The sequence below is a fragment of the Symphalangus syndactylus genome, chromosome 7 (assembly GCF_028878055.3).
Source record: "Symphalangus syndactylus isolate Jambi chromosome 7, NHGRI_mSymSyn1-v2.1_pri, whole genome shotgun sequence".
NCBI classification, from domain to species: Eukaryota; Metazoa; Chordata; class Mammalia; order Primates; family Hylobatidae; genus Symphalangus; species Symphalangus syndactylus.
The window spans coordinates 66,798,246-66,816,669 of NC_072429.2; the positions used below are offsets into that span (position 1 = coordinate 66,798,246).

At 34.0% G+C, this 18,424-nt stretch overlaps 1 protein-coding gene across 7 annotated transcripts in view; it reads right to left on the reverse strand.

The window, feature by feature from the left end:
• SNTG1 (syntrophin gamma 1) overlaps positions 1–18,424 on the reverse strand; it is an 870,442-nt gene that overhangs the window by 33,828 nt on the left and 818,190 nt on the right. For 4 of the 7 annotated variants that reach the window (XM_055286457.2, XM_063643313.1, XM_063643312.1 and 1 more), the window contains one exon: positions 5,945–6,055. The exons of 2 other annotated variants lie outside the window; for them this stretch is intronic. In XM_055286457.2, coding sequence (XP_055142432.1) covers positions 5,945–6,055 — 111 coding nt within the window. Of the gene's footprint in view, positions 1–5,783; positions 6,056–18,424 lie in introns of those variants that run through there. One more of the 7 variants, XM_063643314.1, reaches the window with a different exon arrangement.

Here is an 18,424-nt window from a genome sequence, read left to right on the forward strand (position 1 = left end):
TCAATGATATCAAAACAAAAATTCCAATTAAAAATGGTCCAGAAACCTTAAAAGATACCTTACCAAAGAATATATACAGATGAAAATAAGCATATGGAAATATGTGCCACGTTGTATTTCATCAGATAAATACAAATTAAAACAACAATAAGATATCACTATACACTTATTAGAATGGTCCAAATCCAGAACACGGACATCAACAGATACCGGTGAGATTGTGGAGCAAAAGCAACTTTCATTCATTGGTGATGGAAATGGAAAGTTCTACAATTACTTTGGAAGACAGTTTGGCAGTTTTAAAAAAACTAAACACTCTTTTACCATAGGATCTAGCAATCACACTCCATGATATTACCCAAAGAAGTTGAAAACATGTCCACTCAAAACCTGAATATGGATATTTAGAACAGTTTTGTTTATAATTTCTAAAATATGGAAGTAACAAAGAAGTCTTTCTGTAGGTGAATGGATAAATAAACTGTTGTCCATCCAGAAAATTGGATATTATTCAGTACTAAAAAAATGAGTTATTAAGTCATGAAAAGACATGGAAGAAACTTAAAGTCATATCACTAAGTAAAATAAGCCAATATGAAAAGGGTAACTATTGTATGATCCAACTATATGACATTTTAAAAAAGGAAAAACTATGGAGATAAGTTTTAAAAATGAGTGGTTTCTTGGGGTGGGGGGAAGATAGGGGTGAATAGGAAGAGCTCAAAAGATGTTTAGGGTAGTGAAACGACTATAATAATATAACAGCAGATAACTGCTACTATACGTATCAAAACCCATAACATATGCAACACCAAGAGTCAACTCTAATGTAAACTGTGGAATCTGGGTGGTAATGATGTGTCACTGTAACTTCAGTGACACGTCAGCTATAACTTCATCCCCCTCTCTGGTGGGGGATGTTGACTACAGAAGGGGCTGTGCCTGTGTAGGGACAGGTGGTATACAGGAAATTTTTGTACCTTACACTCAACTTTGCTGTGAACTTAAAACTGCTCTGAAAAACTAAAGTCTATTTAAAAAAGGAAAGGAAAAAAGTCCATTTGTCAAAGAGAAAGACTTAAAGGAAATAAAAACATATTGAACTGATGAAAATAGAAACACAAGATGTCAGAATTTTGGGGATGCAGCAAATGCAGTGCTAACAAGGAAATTATAGAACTAAATCCTATATTAGAAAGGACATTTCAAATCATAAATCTAAAATATTATCTCAAAAAATTAAAAATGAGAGCAAAATAAAAGCCAAAGCAACTGAAAAATAGGCAAATATTAAAAGAGCAGAATTCATTGAATGGATTACAGACCACAATATAAAAATCAGTAAAGTCAGGTAGCGTGATGCCTCCAGCTTTGTTCTTTTGGCTTAGGATTGATTTGGCGATGTGGGCTCTTTTTGGTTCCATATGAACTTTAAAGTTATTTTTTCCAATTCCGTGAAGAAAGTCACTGGTAGCTTGATGGGGATGGCATTGAATCTATAAATTACCTTGGCCATTTTCACAATATTGATTCTTCCAACCCATGAGCATGGAATGTTCTTCCATTTGTTTGTATCCTCTTTTATTTCATTGAGCAGTGGTTTGTAGTTCTCCTTGAAAAGGTCCTTCACGTCCCTTGTAAGTTGGATTCCTAGGTATTTTATTCTCTTTGAAGCAATTGTGAATGGGAGTTCACTCATGATTTGGCTCTCTGTTTGTCTTTTATTGGTGTATAAGAATGCTTATGACTTTTGTACATGGATTTTTTATCATGAGACTTTGCTGAAGTTGCTTATCAGCTTAAGGAGATTTCGGGCTGAGACAATGGCGTTTTCTAGATATACAATCATGTCATCTGCAAACAGGGACAATTTGACTTCTTCTTTTCCTAATTGAATACCCTTTATTTCCTTCTCCTGCCTAATTGCCCTGGCCAGAACTTCCAACACTATGTTGAATAGGAGTGGTGAGAGAGGGCATCCAAAACAGAGATATAGATCAATGGAACAGAACAGAGCCCTCAGAAATAACGCCGCACATCTACAACTATCTGATCTTTGACAAACCTGACAAAAACAAGCAATGGGGAAAGGATTCCCTATTTAATAAATGGTGCTGGGAAAACTGGCTAGCCATATGTAGAAAGCTGAAACTGGATCCCTTCCTTACACCTTATACAAAAATCAGTTCAAGATGGATTAAAGATTTACATGTTAGACCTAAAACCAAAAAAACCCTAGAAGAAAACCTAGGCATTACCATTCAGGACATAGGCATGGGCAAGGACTTTATGCCTAAAACACCAAAAGCAATAGTAACAAAAGCCAAAATTGACAAATGGGATGTAATTAAACTAAAGTGCTTCTGCACAGCAAGAGAAACTACCATCAGAGTGAACAGGCAACCTACAAAACAGGAGAAAATTTTTGCAACCTACTCATCTGACAAATGGCTAATATCCAGAATCTACAATGAACTCAAACAAATTTACAAGAAAAAAACAAACAACCCCATCAAAAAGTGGGCAAAGGACATAAACAGACACTTCTCCAAAGAAGACATTTATACAGCCAAAAAACACATGAAAAAATGCTCAATATCACTGGCCATCAGAGAAATGCAAATCAAAACCACGATGAGATATCATCTCATACCAGTTAGAATGGCGATCATTAAAAAGTCAGGAAACAACAGGTGCTGGAGAGGATGTGGAGAAATAGGAACACTTTTACACTGTTGGTGGGACTATAAACTTGTTCAACCATTGTGGAAGTCAGTGTGGCGATTCCTCCGGGATCTAGAACTAGAAATACCATTTGACCCAGCCATCCCATTACTGAGTATATACCCAAAGGACTATAAATCATGCTGCTATAAAGACACATGCACACGTATGTTTATTGCGGCACTATTCACAGTAGCAAAGACTTGGAACCAACCCAAATGTCCAACAATGATAGACTGGATTAAGAAAATGTGGCACATATACACCATGGAATACTATGCAGCCATAAAAAATGATGAGTTCATGTCCTTTGTAGGGACATGGATGAAACTGGAAATCATCATTCTCAGTAAACTATCGCAAGGACAAAAAACCAAATACCGCATGTTCTCACTCATAGATGGGAATTAAACAGTGAGAACACATGGACACAGGAAGGGGAACATCACACTCCTGGGACTGTTGTGGGGCGGGGGGAAGGGGGAAGGATAGCATTAGGAGATATACTTAATGCTAAATGATGAATTAATGGGTGCAGCACACCAACATGGCACATGTATACATATGTAACAAACCTGCACATTGTGCACATGTACCCTAAAACTTAAAGTATAATAATAATAAAATAAAAAAAAGGTAAGAGAGAATCTCTTCTCTTTAAATGAAACTGAAGAAAATCAGTAAAAATTAATGTCGTTCTTTGAAAAGCCTCTAGCACAGTTAACAGAAAAATAGAGAGAAGGCACCAAAAAATAATATCTAACAATATTGTCAGAACATGGGCAAGAAACAGGAAGAGAAATCTCCTCAACAAAGAGGATATAACATACATGGCATATAACAAAGGGGATATAACATACATATAAAAAGTTTTTCGTCATTATCGGACTTGAGGGAAATGTAAATGAAGACTATGATGAGCAGAACCAAAATTTTAAGTGACAATATCCAAACCTTGCAGGGATGTAGAGAAACTGGATCTTTCATACATTATTGGTAGGATATAAAATGTTATTTATATTCTGTAGCCACTATGGAATATAATTTGGCATTTTATTTAAAACTAAACAAACATTTTCTATTCTATGGTGCAATTTGCACTTCCGGGCATTTATCCCAGAGAAATAAAAACTTATGTCCACACAAGAACATCTACACTACGATTGTTTTGCTCCTGTGATGGTATGTTAGCTTACTGCTCACAAGTTGTGGTTATAGAGGTTATACAATAGTTAGCGAATGTCCTGCTTTCAGTTCTTACACAATTTTTATGTCAACAGAGGTAATGTTCAGGTGATACACAGAAGTATGGCTAAACAATTCTGTAGGGCTGGCCAACATTCTGATTGTCTAGCATTATTTGTTGTTTAAATGGTCATCATATTTTACTGGGTATTTTCAGTATTACCCATGGAGGTATTATTTTCTTTTATTTTATAAAGGGAGATGCTGACTTCAAAGAATTTTAACAACTCACCAAATGTCATAGTCTCATTGTTTTTAAGACTACTTTTTTTCTCTATTCCGTAATTACTTCCTATCAATTCGAGAATTACACTCAACCAAATATCTTTTCTTACACTAGCTCTTAATGAATTACATATGAGAGAAAGCTTTAAAACACAAAAATTACAAGAATGAATAATACTTAGTAGCTGACAGGTAATTTCTAGTATACTTGTCAGTATAATTAATTGCGTGTATAATACATGCTACACCAAATTAATATCTAAATACCATAGTTAGTAGCCATTAGATTGCATTTATCACTCTTGTTCCTTTGCAAATGGTTTGCTAGCTGATTAAAAAGTGTTGGGATAAGTAACTGAATACTATACTGCTGTCAGCAACTGGTGGTTGAGGTTCCCCATCAGAATAAATGCCAGAATAATACAGAACTGACAATATTAACATCTTTCAACAGTATTAAAATTTGTGCTGTGCTTTGAAAGATTAAGAAATATACCAAGAACTGAAGGTAAAAAATTTTTGACAAGAGTAATGCATTCTTTGATATTATCAGAATAAGTGGTTGGCACAAAGTAAATGATTGATCAGTGGTAGCTGAGGTGGGAGAAGAGGAGCAGTAGCAAGAGGTGGAGAAAAGGCCGGTGCAGAGATGGGTCTATATTCAGGGAAGAGGCTGTGTTATAAATGTGAGTTAAAAACTTATGAGGCATGTAAAATAAAGGGGGTGGAAAAAGTTAGCAAGGCATTTGTCTAAACTGATGGGACACAAAATGAGGCGACCCCCTGGAAACATCAATGCTACAGAGTCATGCAGTGGCAAAGGAACCCGCTGTAGGAACGACAGGGTTCCCACATTACACAACCTGTGAACCAGGAAGAGGCAGAAAAGATGAGTCCAAGGACAAGTAAGAGACAAGAATGGTACATCTCGAGAGATACTCACACAACAAGCTAAGGAAAACGGTTGAGAGAGAAGCAGAAGATACATAAGACTACAGGGAGTCACCTTGTTAAAACAAGGAGAGTGTCTAATCTAAATATAGAGCAGTGTTACAGGAGACTTTGCCTAGAATATCATCAAGGGACATTCCTGGGAAGGTTCTGAACGTCAGGCTAAGGCTCCTTATCTCTGAATTTAATAAGTAAAGGGGTATAATAGAAATATGGTAATTTTAATTCATAGTTGAAAAATTATATTGAGCTTTCATGTCCATAGATATCATTTTTTAACTTTGTATTTGTTATTTATCCTTTTTTCCATACTGGGATAATGCATTTATATTTTATTCTAATGCAAACATTGTTATTGTCAATTTTATATTATAGTAATGAAAATAATGCAGATTTTGAATATGTGAAAAAAATATATAAATAAAATATAAATATATAAATTTATGTAAATATAGTCAGATTTTTAAAAAGTATTTTAAATTATTATTTAGAATGAAACCACAAAAGGACTGCTTTAGTTCCCAGGATGTTATTTTAGTGTGACACAAATGCAGTTCATAAGGAATTAAAACTAAGAAATGCAATTCGTTTTCTGTCATTTATTTTAAGTGCTGCCTTTAAGCGAAAATTTGCCAAAAAAATCTTAAAGTAAGTTTATTCCTCTGGCCATGAGGGATATTTCAAGATGAGCAGAGAATGTGTGTTTTTGCTCTTGTGATCCCCCAAAAGTTTCCCCTCTTTGTTCCTTAATGGCATTAATGTAGTTAGAGGTGTTATGTGATGAATTTCTTGGGTTTACCTTTGCTTCAATCTGTTTAGTATCTGGATTCTGAAACAAAAATTTGATTTTGCTCTTGCCATCATCTGAAGAACCTTTAAGCTGAGAGAATTTATACCTCCAAAGGACAGCCTAAAGGGAAAAAAAGAAACAATGTAAGTCAATGGAATTAATATCTGCTTTCAAATAAAGAAATCGTTCTTTTTTAAATGGTAAAAGTTAATTCTACGAAGTTAGTACTATGTCCCAATATTTTAAAATAAACTTTAAAAATATTTATCAAATGTTAACATTTGTGATTCAATATTATCATTTAATTTTCAGAAATATTTTATCCATGAAATAATTGCAAAAATGCATAAAAAGAAATAGTTCTTTTTTAAATGGTAAAAGTTAATTCTACAAAGTTAGTACTATGTCCCAATATTTTAAAACGAACTTTAAAAATATTTATCAAATGTTAACATTTGTGATTCAATATTATCATTTAATTTTCAGAAATATTTTATCCATGAAATAATTGCAAAAATACATAAAAATAAATTGCTTTTAGTATCTTGTCTTATGTGCACAGTCAATAAGAACTGTATGTTTCATTGAGTCCTTTTCAATAGAAGTGACAAAGTGATTTTGAATTGATCATTCTGGAGCTTTATCTTGAAGCTCAACTAATAACCTTAGCTTTATTAAGATGACATATTAGTTTGAATAAACACTTATGACAAAAACCGACATGGTGCATGAGATGCAAAATAAGCATTTTAGAGAGCCATCCGCATCAGTCTGTAATATCTTGGAAAGTAGAGCCTCTTTCAGAAACATATTCTACAAATGTAATTCTCTGAATTGGAAAGTAACAGAAATCTGTTGCCTTTCCAAATAACAAAAATGGAGATATAAAATGTTAAATTGGCAATAAATGGGAATTGTCTATAACAAGTTTTGTCTATCCTATATCATAATTCATATCTCCTGGGAGTAGGTGCAGCAGTTTACTCTTTAGTATGTCCTGAAACTAAAAACATGCATGTCCAAAGTAAAATACCAAAGATATAAATCATTAAAGAAGAAAATTGTGTATATATGTTCAAACATGATCACACACCATGTAGTTTGTTTTACCTTATCTTAGCATACCTTTATCTCATTAAATATGTGATGGAAAATACTTTTAACAAAGTATTGTTTCAAATATTTTTAAATGATTTCTTGTGGTTTCTAAATATATCAACAAAACATAGCTGATATAGTCAAATATTTTCTGAGTGCAGTCCTATTTTAGCTATTGTCTCTGATAAAATAGTAAAGAAACAAAGAACAGAGTATATGTCTCACATCTTTCTCAGAATAAAATGTGACAGATAAAAGCATATACAGGCATACCTCAGGGTATATACAGGCATACCTCAGGGCTTTTGTGGATTTTGTTCCAGACCACCATGAACCAGCAAGTATTGCAAGAAAGTTAGTCACAGAAATTGTTTGGTTTTCCAATGCATATAAAAGTGATGTTTGTTACTATACTGTAGTCTATTAAGTGTACAATGACATTAAGCCTAAAAAAAGTATATATCTTAATTAAAATGTACTTTATTACTAAAAAATGCTAGAGGTCATTCAAGTCTTCAGTGAGCTATAGTCCTTTTGCTGGTGGAGGGTGCTGCCTTGATCCTGACAGCTGCTGGCTCATCAGGATGGTGATTGCTGGTGGTTGGGGTGGCTGTGACAATTTCTTAAAATAAGACAGCAATGAAGTCTGCTGCATTGATTGACTCTTTCATGAAAGATTTTTCTGTAGCCTGAAATATAGCCTAATAGCATTTTACCCACAGAATTTCTGAATTGGAGTCAATTCACTCAAATCCTGCTGCTGTTTATCAACTAAATTAATGTAATATTCTAAATATCATTTCAACAATATTCACAGCATTTTCAAAAGGAGTAGATTCCATCTGAAGAAACAACTTTCTTTGCTCCTCCATAAGAAGAAACTCCTCACTTACCAAAGTTTTATCATGAGATTGCAATAACTCAGTTGCATCTTGAAGGCTTCACTTATAATTTTAGTTTTCTTGTTATTTCCACCGCATTCACATTTACTTCCTTCACTGAAGTCCTGAACCTCTCCTAGTCTCCTAAGAGGGTTAGAATTGATTCAACTTCTTCCAAATCCCTGCTTATATTGATATTTTGACCTCCTCCCACGAATCATAGATATTGTAATGGCATCTAAAATTATGAATCCTTTCTAGAAAGTTTTTAATTGACTGCCAAGATCCATCAGAGGAATCACTTTATCTATGGTATCTATAGCCTTACAAAGTGCATTTCTTAAATAATAAGACTTGAAAGTCGAAAATACTCCTTGATTCATGGACTGCAGAATGGATATTGTGTTAGCAGACAAGAAGGCATTAGCATCCTTGCATATCTCCGTCAGAGTTCTTGGATGATTTGGTACATTTTTAGTGAGCCGTATTATTTTGAAAGGAATTGTTTTTTCGAAGCAGTGGGTGTCGATAGTGGGCTTAACATATTCAGTAAACCATTCTGTAAACAGATGTTCTTCAGGATTTAATGTTCCATTTAGAGCACAGGTAGAGTAGATTTAGCATAATTCTTAATGGTCCTAGGATGTTTAGAATGGTAAATGAGAATTGGCTACACTTCATTCACCAGCTGCATTGGTCCCAACAAGAGAGGCAGCCTGTCCTTTGAAGTTTTGAAGCCAGACATTGACTTCTCCTCTCTAGCTATGAAAGTTTTAGATGGCATCTTCTTCCAATACAAGGCTGTTTTATCTACACTAAAAATTTGTTGTTTAGTGTAGCCACCTTTATCAATGATCTTAGCTAGATCTTCTGGATAACTTGCTGTAGCTTTTCCATCAGCAGTTGCTGCTTCTCTTTGTATTTTTATGGTATAGAGATGGCTTCTCTCCTTAAACCTCATGAACCAACTTATGCTAGCTTCAACCTTTTCTTCTTCAGCTTCTTCATCTTTATCAGCTTTCATAGATCTGAAAAGAGAGCCTTCCCCTGGATTAGGCTTTGGCTTAAGGGAAGGTTGTGGCTGGTTTGATCTATCCATACCATGAAAACTTTCTCCATATCAGCAAAAAGCCTGTTTCACTTTCATATCATGTATGTGTTCGCTGGAATAGCACTATTACATTTCTTCGAGAACTTTTCCTTTGCATTCACACCTTGCTTAACTGTTTGTCACAGGAGGCCCAGCTTTTAGCCTATCTCTGTTTTCAACATGCCTTTCTCACCAAGTGTAATCATTTCTAGATTTTGATTTAAAGTGAGAGGCATGTGAGTCTTTCACTTGAATGCTTAGAAAGGCCATTGCAGGATTATTAATTAGCTTGATTTTCAAATTATTGTGTCTGTGGGAATAGAGAGGACCAAGTACAGGGAGAGAGGTGTGAACAGTTGGTCAGTGGAGCAGTCAGAACACACATATTTTTGGTTAAAATTGTTCACCATCTTATACGGGCACAGTTCATGGTGCTCCAAAATAATTATAATAATAACATGAAATATTATTAATTGCAGGTCACCATAACAAACGTAATTAAAAAAGCTTTGAAACTTTTTTAAGCATTACCAAAATGTGACACAGAGATACAAAGTGAGCACATGCTGTTGGAAAAACAGCTGTTAGAGTGGCTCAATGCAGGGCTGCCACAAACCTGCAATTTGTAAAAGACACAGTATATGTGAAGGACGATAAAGCAAAGTATGATAAAATGAGATATGCCTGTAAATTAGCACTTATGTCAATACATTCACACTGTCATATAAAGAGCAAGTTATAAACATATTATGAATACGAATTTTAACATATCACCAGTGATCCTTAAAACCCAGATTTCTTAAGGTCTTAGCCTCTTTAAGCAGAGTTTCTAATGAGAAAGTACTACCCCCTCACCCAGCAAAATATAAAATAACTCCCGGTAAAATGCCTGTTCTCCAAGATTATCTCACACCGGCACTGAGAAAATGAGATTGGTAAAGGTTCCAAGAAATACATTTAAGGGTAAATGGAGTGAGAAAATATTTATCTCCAACCAACAGTTCCACAGTAAATATTCATATGCATAACTGTTCTTAGTGGTAATATTTTCAGCTTAGATATTACAGGTTTATAATTAGGAGACATTACCCACAGTCTCCATTTGGACATATGTATTTTAATGGTGAGAGGTAACAATGCCAGACAAAAAAATTGCAACTTTCACCTTCGACTCAATAAAGTGTGTGTGTGTGTGTGTGTGTGTGTGTGTGTTTTCTATCTTGGTAAATGGGGAATAAATGTACCTTACATTTAAAAAAAATTGTGTCTTACGCAGCTTGGGCAACGTGATGAAACCTTGTCTACAAAAAAGACAAAAAGTTAGCTGGGCTTGGTGGCATGCACCTGTAGGCCCAGCTACCTGGGAGATTGAGATGGGAGAATCACCTGAGCCCAGTGGTTGATGCTACAGTGAGCCGTGATCATGCCACAGCACTATAGAGTGAGTCCTGTCAGAAAGAGAGAAAGAGAAAAAGGAAGGAAGGAAGGAAGGAAAGAAGGAAGGGTGAAAATTTTTGAACAATTTGGAACAATTATAATTTTGGCATTTTTCTTCAACAGATTAATACTAAAACAAGATCACAATGTATGAATTAAAGTGACAACAGAGGTAAAAGGAAAATTCGACATGGAGATTATATAAAATAATAGAATGTTACCTTAATTGTATAACTAATACATAAGATATGCATATGATAAGGTAGAATCCTAGTCCCCAGTTTACTTTATGTGTGTTCTTAAATATTAATTTTTATATGCCAATTTTTTAAAAGTAAAATACACATGCACACAAAACACTTGTAGTATTTAGGCTAGATTTCTGAGGCACTCTTAGTTTGACAAATGTGGAGGAACATGAGTAGCATGCTCAATAAAAAGTTTAAGTCCATGGTCTGAACAATTCTACTAGTTTAGTGCATCATTTCAGAAAGATGCAACAAGGAATTACTGCAGCATAATCCTTCATGATTGAAGTCAATATTTTCTGCTACCCACTTTCAAGAGACACTTTTTCAATTTATATAGGCCTACAGTGCACTATAATACTTTCCCAGATTTGTAGCTCCAAGAATACCTGAGGGGGTGTTAATCTGGAGCTAATCATTTTATAATGAAATTCATTTCTTACTAGATCAAAATTCCTTCCAGAAGTCTGTAAGGTTTTTTGACTGTACCCCCTCATCCAATATCACAATAGCATGTTTAGATAGCATACAATCTGCAGAAGAGCAAAAGCACTAAAAAAAAGTAAACTTGCATTTATTGTTTGACCACATAATGACATTGAACCCATCTTGCAAGTCTAAAGATGTTTTGCAGGGAAAAGAAAAAGTATATGTATATATGTGCATACATAATATGTATATTTTTACATATACATATTGTAAATATATATTATATATTAATATAATATATTATGTATCTATATATTATTGATATATAATATATAATATTACTATATAGTATATAATTATGTATAATATATAATAATTTTATATTATATATAACATAATATAATATATATTATATATTATATATTTACAATATGTATATGTAAATATATGTATTATACATGCATATGACTTACAAAAATATTAAGACAATCCGAAAGTTCATATCCACCCGACACCCAGTTTGCCCAATTAATGATATCTCACATTAGTATGGTGTCTTGTCACAGTTAATGAACTAATATCAGCAGATTATTAAGGAGGGTCTACCACTTATTTAGATTTCTTTAGTTTTAACCTAATGTCTTTTTCTGTTATGGTGCCATGTTATATTTATTCATTGTGACTTCTTAGGCTCCACTTGGCTGTGACAGGTTCTCAGTTCCTTATCAGACTGTACTTGACAACTTTGAGAAGTCCTGTCAGGTATTTTGTAGACTAGCCCCTATTGTAGTGTTTTCAATGTTTTTCTCATGAATACATGGGCCGAAGATTTTCTTTAAACCAAAAAGGACTCACAGTTTTTTGTCAATGATGCCAGTGGACATCCCTGAGAGGCTTTCATTTAAGGCATGTGGTTTGAGTGTGATGTGTTGCTTGTGTTCGTTCAGCTGGGGTAGTTGGTCTTAACACAATTTGATAGTTTATTTCAACATAGATCTATGTGAAGAAAAGCATGACTTTTAAAGTACTAAAACTCCATATCTTGAATACTTTATTACTAAAACATTTGTATAAGAACAGTCAAAATTAAGTAAAATATACTCATGTATTTTTACAGTCTATAATCCCTTCTTTTATAATTTCAAATTATTATTTAACATTAACAATTATAAAAATAAAAACATTTACGTTTTCTTTTGATGTAAAATATGCATAATATAAACTTTAGCATTGTAACTATTTTTACATGTATGATTCAAGAACATTAAATGCATTCACAATGTTGTGCAGTCATTACCATTAGCCATTTCCAGAATATTTTTATCATCCTAAACAGGAACTCTGTACTCATTAATCATATGCCTTCACTTATCTTTCCCCACTGCCCCAGGTACTCTTTATTCTACTTCCTGTCTCTACAAATTTGCCTATTCTAGGTATTTCATTTAAGGGGAATCATAAAACATCTCTCCTTTTGTGCCTGGCTTGTCTCACTTAACATAAGGTTTTCGAGGCCCATCCATGGCTAAATAATATTCCATTGTCTGAAAATCCCAATTTTGTTTATCCATTCATTTATGACGGACATTTGAGTTGCATTCACCATTTGTCAACTATGAGTCATACTACTACGAACATTGGTGTACAAGTATCTGTTTAAGTCCCTGCTTTCAATTCTTTGGTGTATATACTGAGAAGTTGCATTATTAAATCAAATGGTAACCTATGTTCAACTTTTTGTGGAATCACCAAATGTTTTTCAGAGGCTACATCATTTTATAATTATGCCAACAACGTGAAATAAAGGGTTACTAGTTCTCCACATCCTCATCAACAACTTTGTTTTCTTTCTGATTTTTGCCATCCCAATGAATGTAAAACGTTAACTCCTGTGGTCCTGATTTGCATTTCACTAATGGCTGGTGACGTTGGTCATCTTTTTGTGTGCTTGTTGGCCATTTGTATATATTCTTTGTTGCAATATCTACTCATGTTCCATTTTGAATTGGGTTGCTTGTCTTGTTGTTACTGAGTTGTATAAGCATTTTATACATTTTGGATATTAACTCATTATCACATATACGATTTGTAAATACATTCTTCCATTCTGTGGGCGGCCTTTGCACTCTGTTGTAGTACCCTTTGATGTACAAAAGTCATTCACTTTAATGTTGTCCAATAAATCTTTTATTTTGTTGCCTGAGATTTCAGTGTCATAGCAAAGAAATTATTGCCAAATTTAAAGTAATGAAGCTTTTCCCCTATGCTTTCTTCTACAGGTTTTATCATTTTAACACTTACAGTTAGGTCTTTGACTCATTTTGAGTTAATTTTTGAGTATGGTATAAGGCAAGGGTCTAACTTTATCCTTTTGCAGGTGAGTATTTTGTTTTACTAACAAACACCATTAGTTGAAAAGACTGCTGTTTCCTCATTGGATGGTCTTGGCACCCTTGATGAAAATCATTTTACCATACATGTGAGGTTCATTCTGTGATCTCTATTCTATTCCATGTTTTTATGTCAGTCTCTATGATGGGATAACACTATTTTAATTACTATAGCTTTGTAACAAGTTTTGTAATCAGAAGTCAAAGACCTACAACTTTGTTCTTTTTCAAGATTGTTTTGGATATTCGGGGATCCTTAAAATTTTATGTTAGTTATAAGATGGACTTTTCTATTTCTTCGAAAAATATAAGTGACATTTTGATGAGGACTGCATTGTATCATATTGTCTTCTTAATAATAATATGTCTTTCAATTCATAATCACAGGATGTTGTTTCATTTATATTTCTTTCATCAATGTTCTGTAGATTTTAGTATACAAGACTTTCACCTACTTGGTTAAGTATATCCCCAATTATTTTATTCTCTTATGTTATTGTAAATAAAATAGTCTTCTCAAATGCTTTTCCAGATTATTCGTTGTTAGTGTATAGATACACAACTCTTTTTTTGTGTGTGCTGATTTTGTATAGTGTGACTTTGCTATTATTATGTATTAGCCAAAACAGGTTTTGTGTGGTTATTTAGTTTGGATATTTGTCCCTGCTTAAATCTCATGTTGAAATCTAATCCCCAGTGTTTGGAAGGGGGCCTTATAGGAGGTGTATGGATCACGTGGGCCGATCCCTGAATGCTCTGCACCCATGAATGGCTTGGGCCATCCCCTTGGCAATAAGTGAGCTCCCACTCTGGGTTCATAGGAAATCCTATCATTTAAAAATGTGTGTTGCCTCCTCTCTCTCTCTCTGCTCCTATTTTTGCCATGTGACAAGCTTGCTTCCACTTCATCTTCCACCATGACTAAAAACTCCCTGAGACTTCCCCAGAAGCCATCAGATGCCAGCACTGTGCTTCCTGTATAGCCTGAAGAACAGTAAGCCAGTTAAACCTCTTTCCTTTATGAATTACCTAGTCTCAGGTATTTCTTTATACCAATCCAAGAATGGCCTAATACATCGGGTGTGTGTGTGTGTGTGTGTGTGTGTGTATGTGTGTGTGTGTAGTTGTCTACATACAAGATTATGTCATCTGTGAGCACAGATAATTTTACTACTTATTTTCAATTTTCCTTGGCTTTTTTTTTTTCTTGCCTAATAGCTCTGGCTAAAATTGTCAATAATACCATGTCAAACAGAAGAAGTCAAAGCAACTATTCTTGTATTCTTGTTCCTGATTTAGGAGAAAACCTTCAGTCTTTCACCATTGGATATAATATTATCTGTGGGTCTTTTTTCATATTTCAAATTTCCTTCTATTCCTAGTTTATTAAGTTTTTTTGTTAAACGTTGATGCATTCTGACAAATGTATTTTTCTGTATTAATTGAGAAGATTATTGTATTTTTATTTAAACTTCATTCTATTAAGGTGTTGTATTACATTGATTGATTTACATATATTGAAATTTCCTTGAACTTCATTAATAAGTACTACTTGGCCATGGTGTATAATCCTTTTAATATGTTGCTGAATTATGTTTGCTAGTATTTTTTGAGAGTTTTTTTTCATTAATATTCATTGGGAATATTGAGCTACTGTTTTCTTTTCTTGTAGCATCTTCTTCTGGCTTTGGTGTCAAGGTAATGTTGGCCTCACAGAATGACTTACAAAGCATTCCCCCCTTCAATTTTTTTTTTTTTTTGGTAAGAATTTGAGAATAACTTTGGTTTTCTTAATGTTTGGTAAAATTCACCAATAAAGCTATGTGGTCCAGGCCTCTTCTCTGTTGACAGATTTATGATTATGGATTCAATTCCCTTAATAGCTACAGATTCATTCACTTTTGGCAATGTGTATATTTCCAGGAATTTATCTGTTTCATCTAGGTTATCAAATTTCTGAAATGCAATTGCTCATAAAATTGTCTCTTAATCCATTTATTTTTACAATATTATCAAAATGTCTCTTCTCTTTTTTTCTGATTTTAGTAATTTTGGTCTCCTTGTTGAGACCACCAGGCTAAAGACTTATAAATTTTGTTGATTTTTTCAAGGAACCAAGCTTTAATTTTGTTGGTTTTTCTTTATTACTTTCTAGTATCTATTTAATTTTTTTCAACTCTAATCTTTAGTGTTTTCACCTTTCTAGCTAGCTTTCAGTCTACTCTTTTTTTTCTACTTCTTTAAGATGTAATGTCAGGTCACTGATTTGTGATGTTTCTTATTTTTAGATGAGTTTTTGTTTTCATCCTCTTTTTTAATATATATATTTATACTCCTATAAGTTTCCCTTTCAGTACTGCTTTCACTTTGTTTCATATATTTTGGTATGTTTGTGTTTCACTTTCATTTTCCTCTAAATATTTGTTTTCTTCTTTATCCAGTTGACAGTTAGGAATGTGTTGATTTCCATTTCTTTCTGGATTATCCAGTGTTTCTTCTGTTATTGATTTTTAGTTTCATTCCATTGTGAGCAGAAAAGATATTTTGTATAATTTCAATCATTTAAAATCTATCATGACATATTTTGTGTCTTAACACATGGTCTAATCTGAAGAATGTCCCATGTGCCCTTCAGAAAAATGTGTATTCAACTGTGGTTGAATACATAGCATGCATATGTCTGTTAGATCCAGTTGGTTAATTGTGTGTGTATGATTTTTTTAAATTAATAATAGATTTTATTTTTAGAGCAGTTTCATGTTCACAGAAGTAATAAGCAAAAGAATCAGAGTGGTGCATTTGTTACAATCTATGAACCTACATTGACATTATTATCCTTCAAAGTCCTAAGTTTACATTTGGGTTCACTTTTGGTGTTATAAGTACTATGGATTTTGACAAGTGTATAATAACATTTATCTACCATTACAGTGTCTTGCAGAGTAGTTTCATTGCCCTGGAAATCCTCTGTGGTCCACCTACTCATCCCTCTCTTTCCCACAATCACTGGGAACCACTGGTCTTCTACCATCTTCACAGTTTTGCCTTTTCCGGAATCTCATATAGTTGGAATCACACAATATATAATTCTTTCGAATTGACTTCTTTCACTTAGTAATGTGCATTTGTTTCCATCATGCCATTTCATGGCTTTTTTTCTTTTGGTGCTCAATAATATTCCATTTTCTAGATATACCATAGTTTAGTTATCCATTCACATACTAAAGTGAATGGTGGTTGTTTCCATGTTTGGGCAATTATGAATAAAACTGCTCTAAATATCCATGTGCGGACTTTTGTGAGGACATAGCTTTTTAGATACTTTGAGTAAACAGCATGGAATAAGATTTGGATGGTAACAGTATGTTTTGTTACGTGAGAAACTGTTAAATTATCTTTTTCTTGCATTTAACTTTTATTTTAAGTTCAGGGGTACTTGGCCAGGTGCAGTGGCTCGTGCCTGTAATCCCAACACTTGGGAAGTAGATGCAGGAGGATCATCTGAGGTCAGGACTTTAAGACCAGCCTGGCCAACATTGCGAAACCCCATCTCTACTAAAAATACAAAAATTAGCCAGGCCTGGTGGCACACACCTGTAATGCCAGCTACTCGGGAGGCTGAGGCACAAGAATTGCTTGAACCCAGGAGGTGAGTGTTGCAATGAACTGAGATTGAACCACTGTACTCCAGCTTAGATGACGGAGCAAGACTCTGCCTCAGAAAACAAACAAACAAACAAACAAACAAACAAAAAACCTCATGTGAAGGTTTGTTATATGGGTAAGCTTATATCATGGAGGAGTTTTGTACAGATTATTTTGTCACCCAGGTATTAAGCCTAGTACCAGTAGTTATTTTTCCTGCTCCTCTCCCTCCATCCTCTGATGGGCCTCATTGTATGTTGTTGTTCTCTATGTGACCATGTGTTCTCATCATTTAGCTCCTCTTTATAAGTGAGAACATGTGGTATTTGGTTTTCTGTTCTTGTATTGGTTTGCTAAAGATAATGGCCTCAAGCTCCATCCATCTCCCTGCAATGTAAATGATCTCATTCTTTTTTATGGCTGCTTAGTATTCCATGGTGTATATACACCACAGTTTCTTTATCTACTTTACCACTGATGGGCATTTAGATTGACTCCATGTCTTTGTTATTGTGAACAGTGCTGCGGTGAACATACTTGTGCATCTCTTTATGATAGAACAATCTATATTCCTTTGAGTATATACCCAGTAATGGGATTGATGGGTTAAATAATATTTCTATTTTTAGGTCTTTGAGGAATTACTATACTGTCTTCCACAATGGTTAAACTAATTTATACTCCCACCAACCAGGTAAAAGCTTTCCTTTTTCTCTACAACCTTGTCAGCATCATTTTTGTTTTGTTTTGTTTTGTTTCTAATGGTAGCCATTCTGGCAGGTGTGAGACGGTATCTCACTGTGGTTTTGATTTGCATTTCTCTAATAATCAGTGATGTTGAGGATTTTTTTATATGTTTTTTGGCCACATGTATGTCTTCTTTTGAAAAGTGTGGTTCATATCCTTTGCCCACTTTTTAATAAGGCTGTTTTTTTTCTTGTAAATTTGTTTTAAGTTCCTTGTAGATGCTGGATATTAGAACTTTGTCAGATGTATAGTTTGCAAAAATTTTCTCCTATTCTGTAGGTTGTCTGTTCACTCTGTTGATAGTTTCTTTTTCTGTGCAGAACTTTTTAGTTTAATTAGATCCCATTTTCCAATCTTTGCTTTTGTTGTAATTGCTTTGGCATCTTCATCATGAAATCTTTGCCCAGTCCTATGTCCAGAATGGTATTGCCTAGGCTGTATTCCAGAGTTTTTATAGTTTGGGTTTTATATTCAAGTCTTTAATATATCTTGAGTTAATTTTTGTATATGGTACAAAAAAAGGG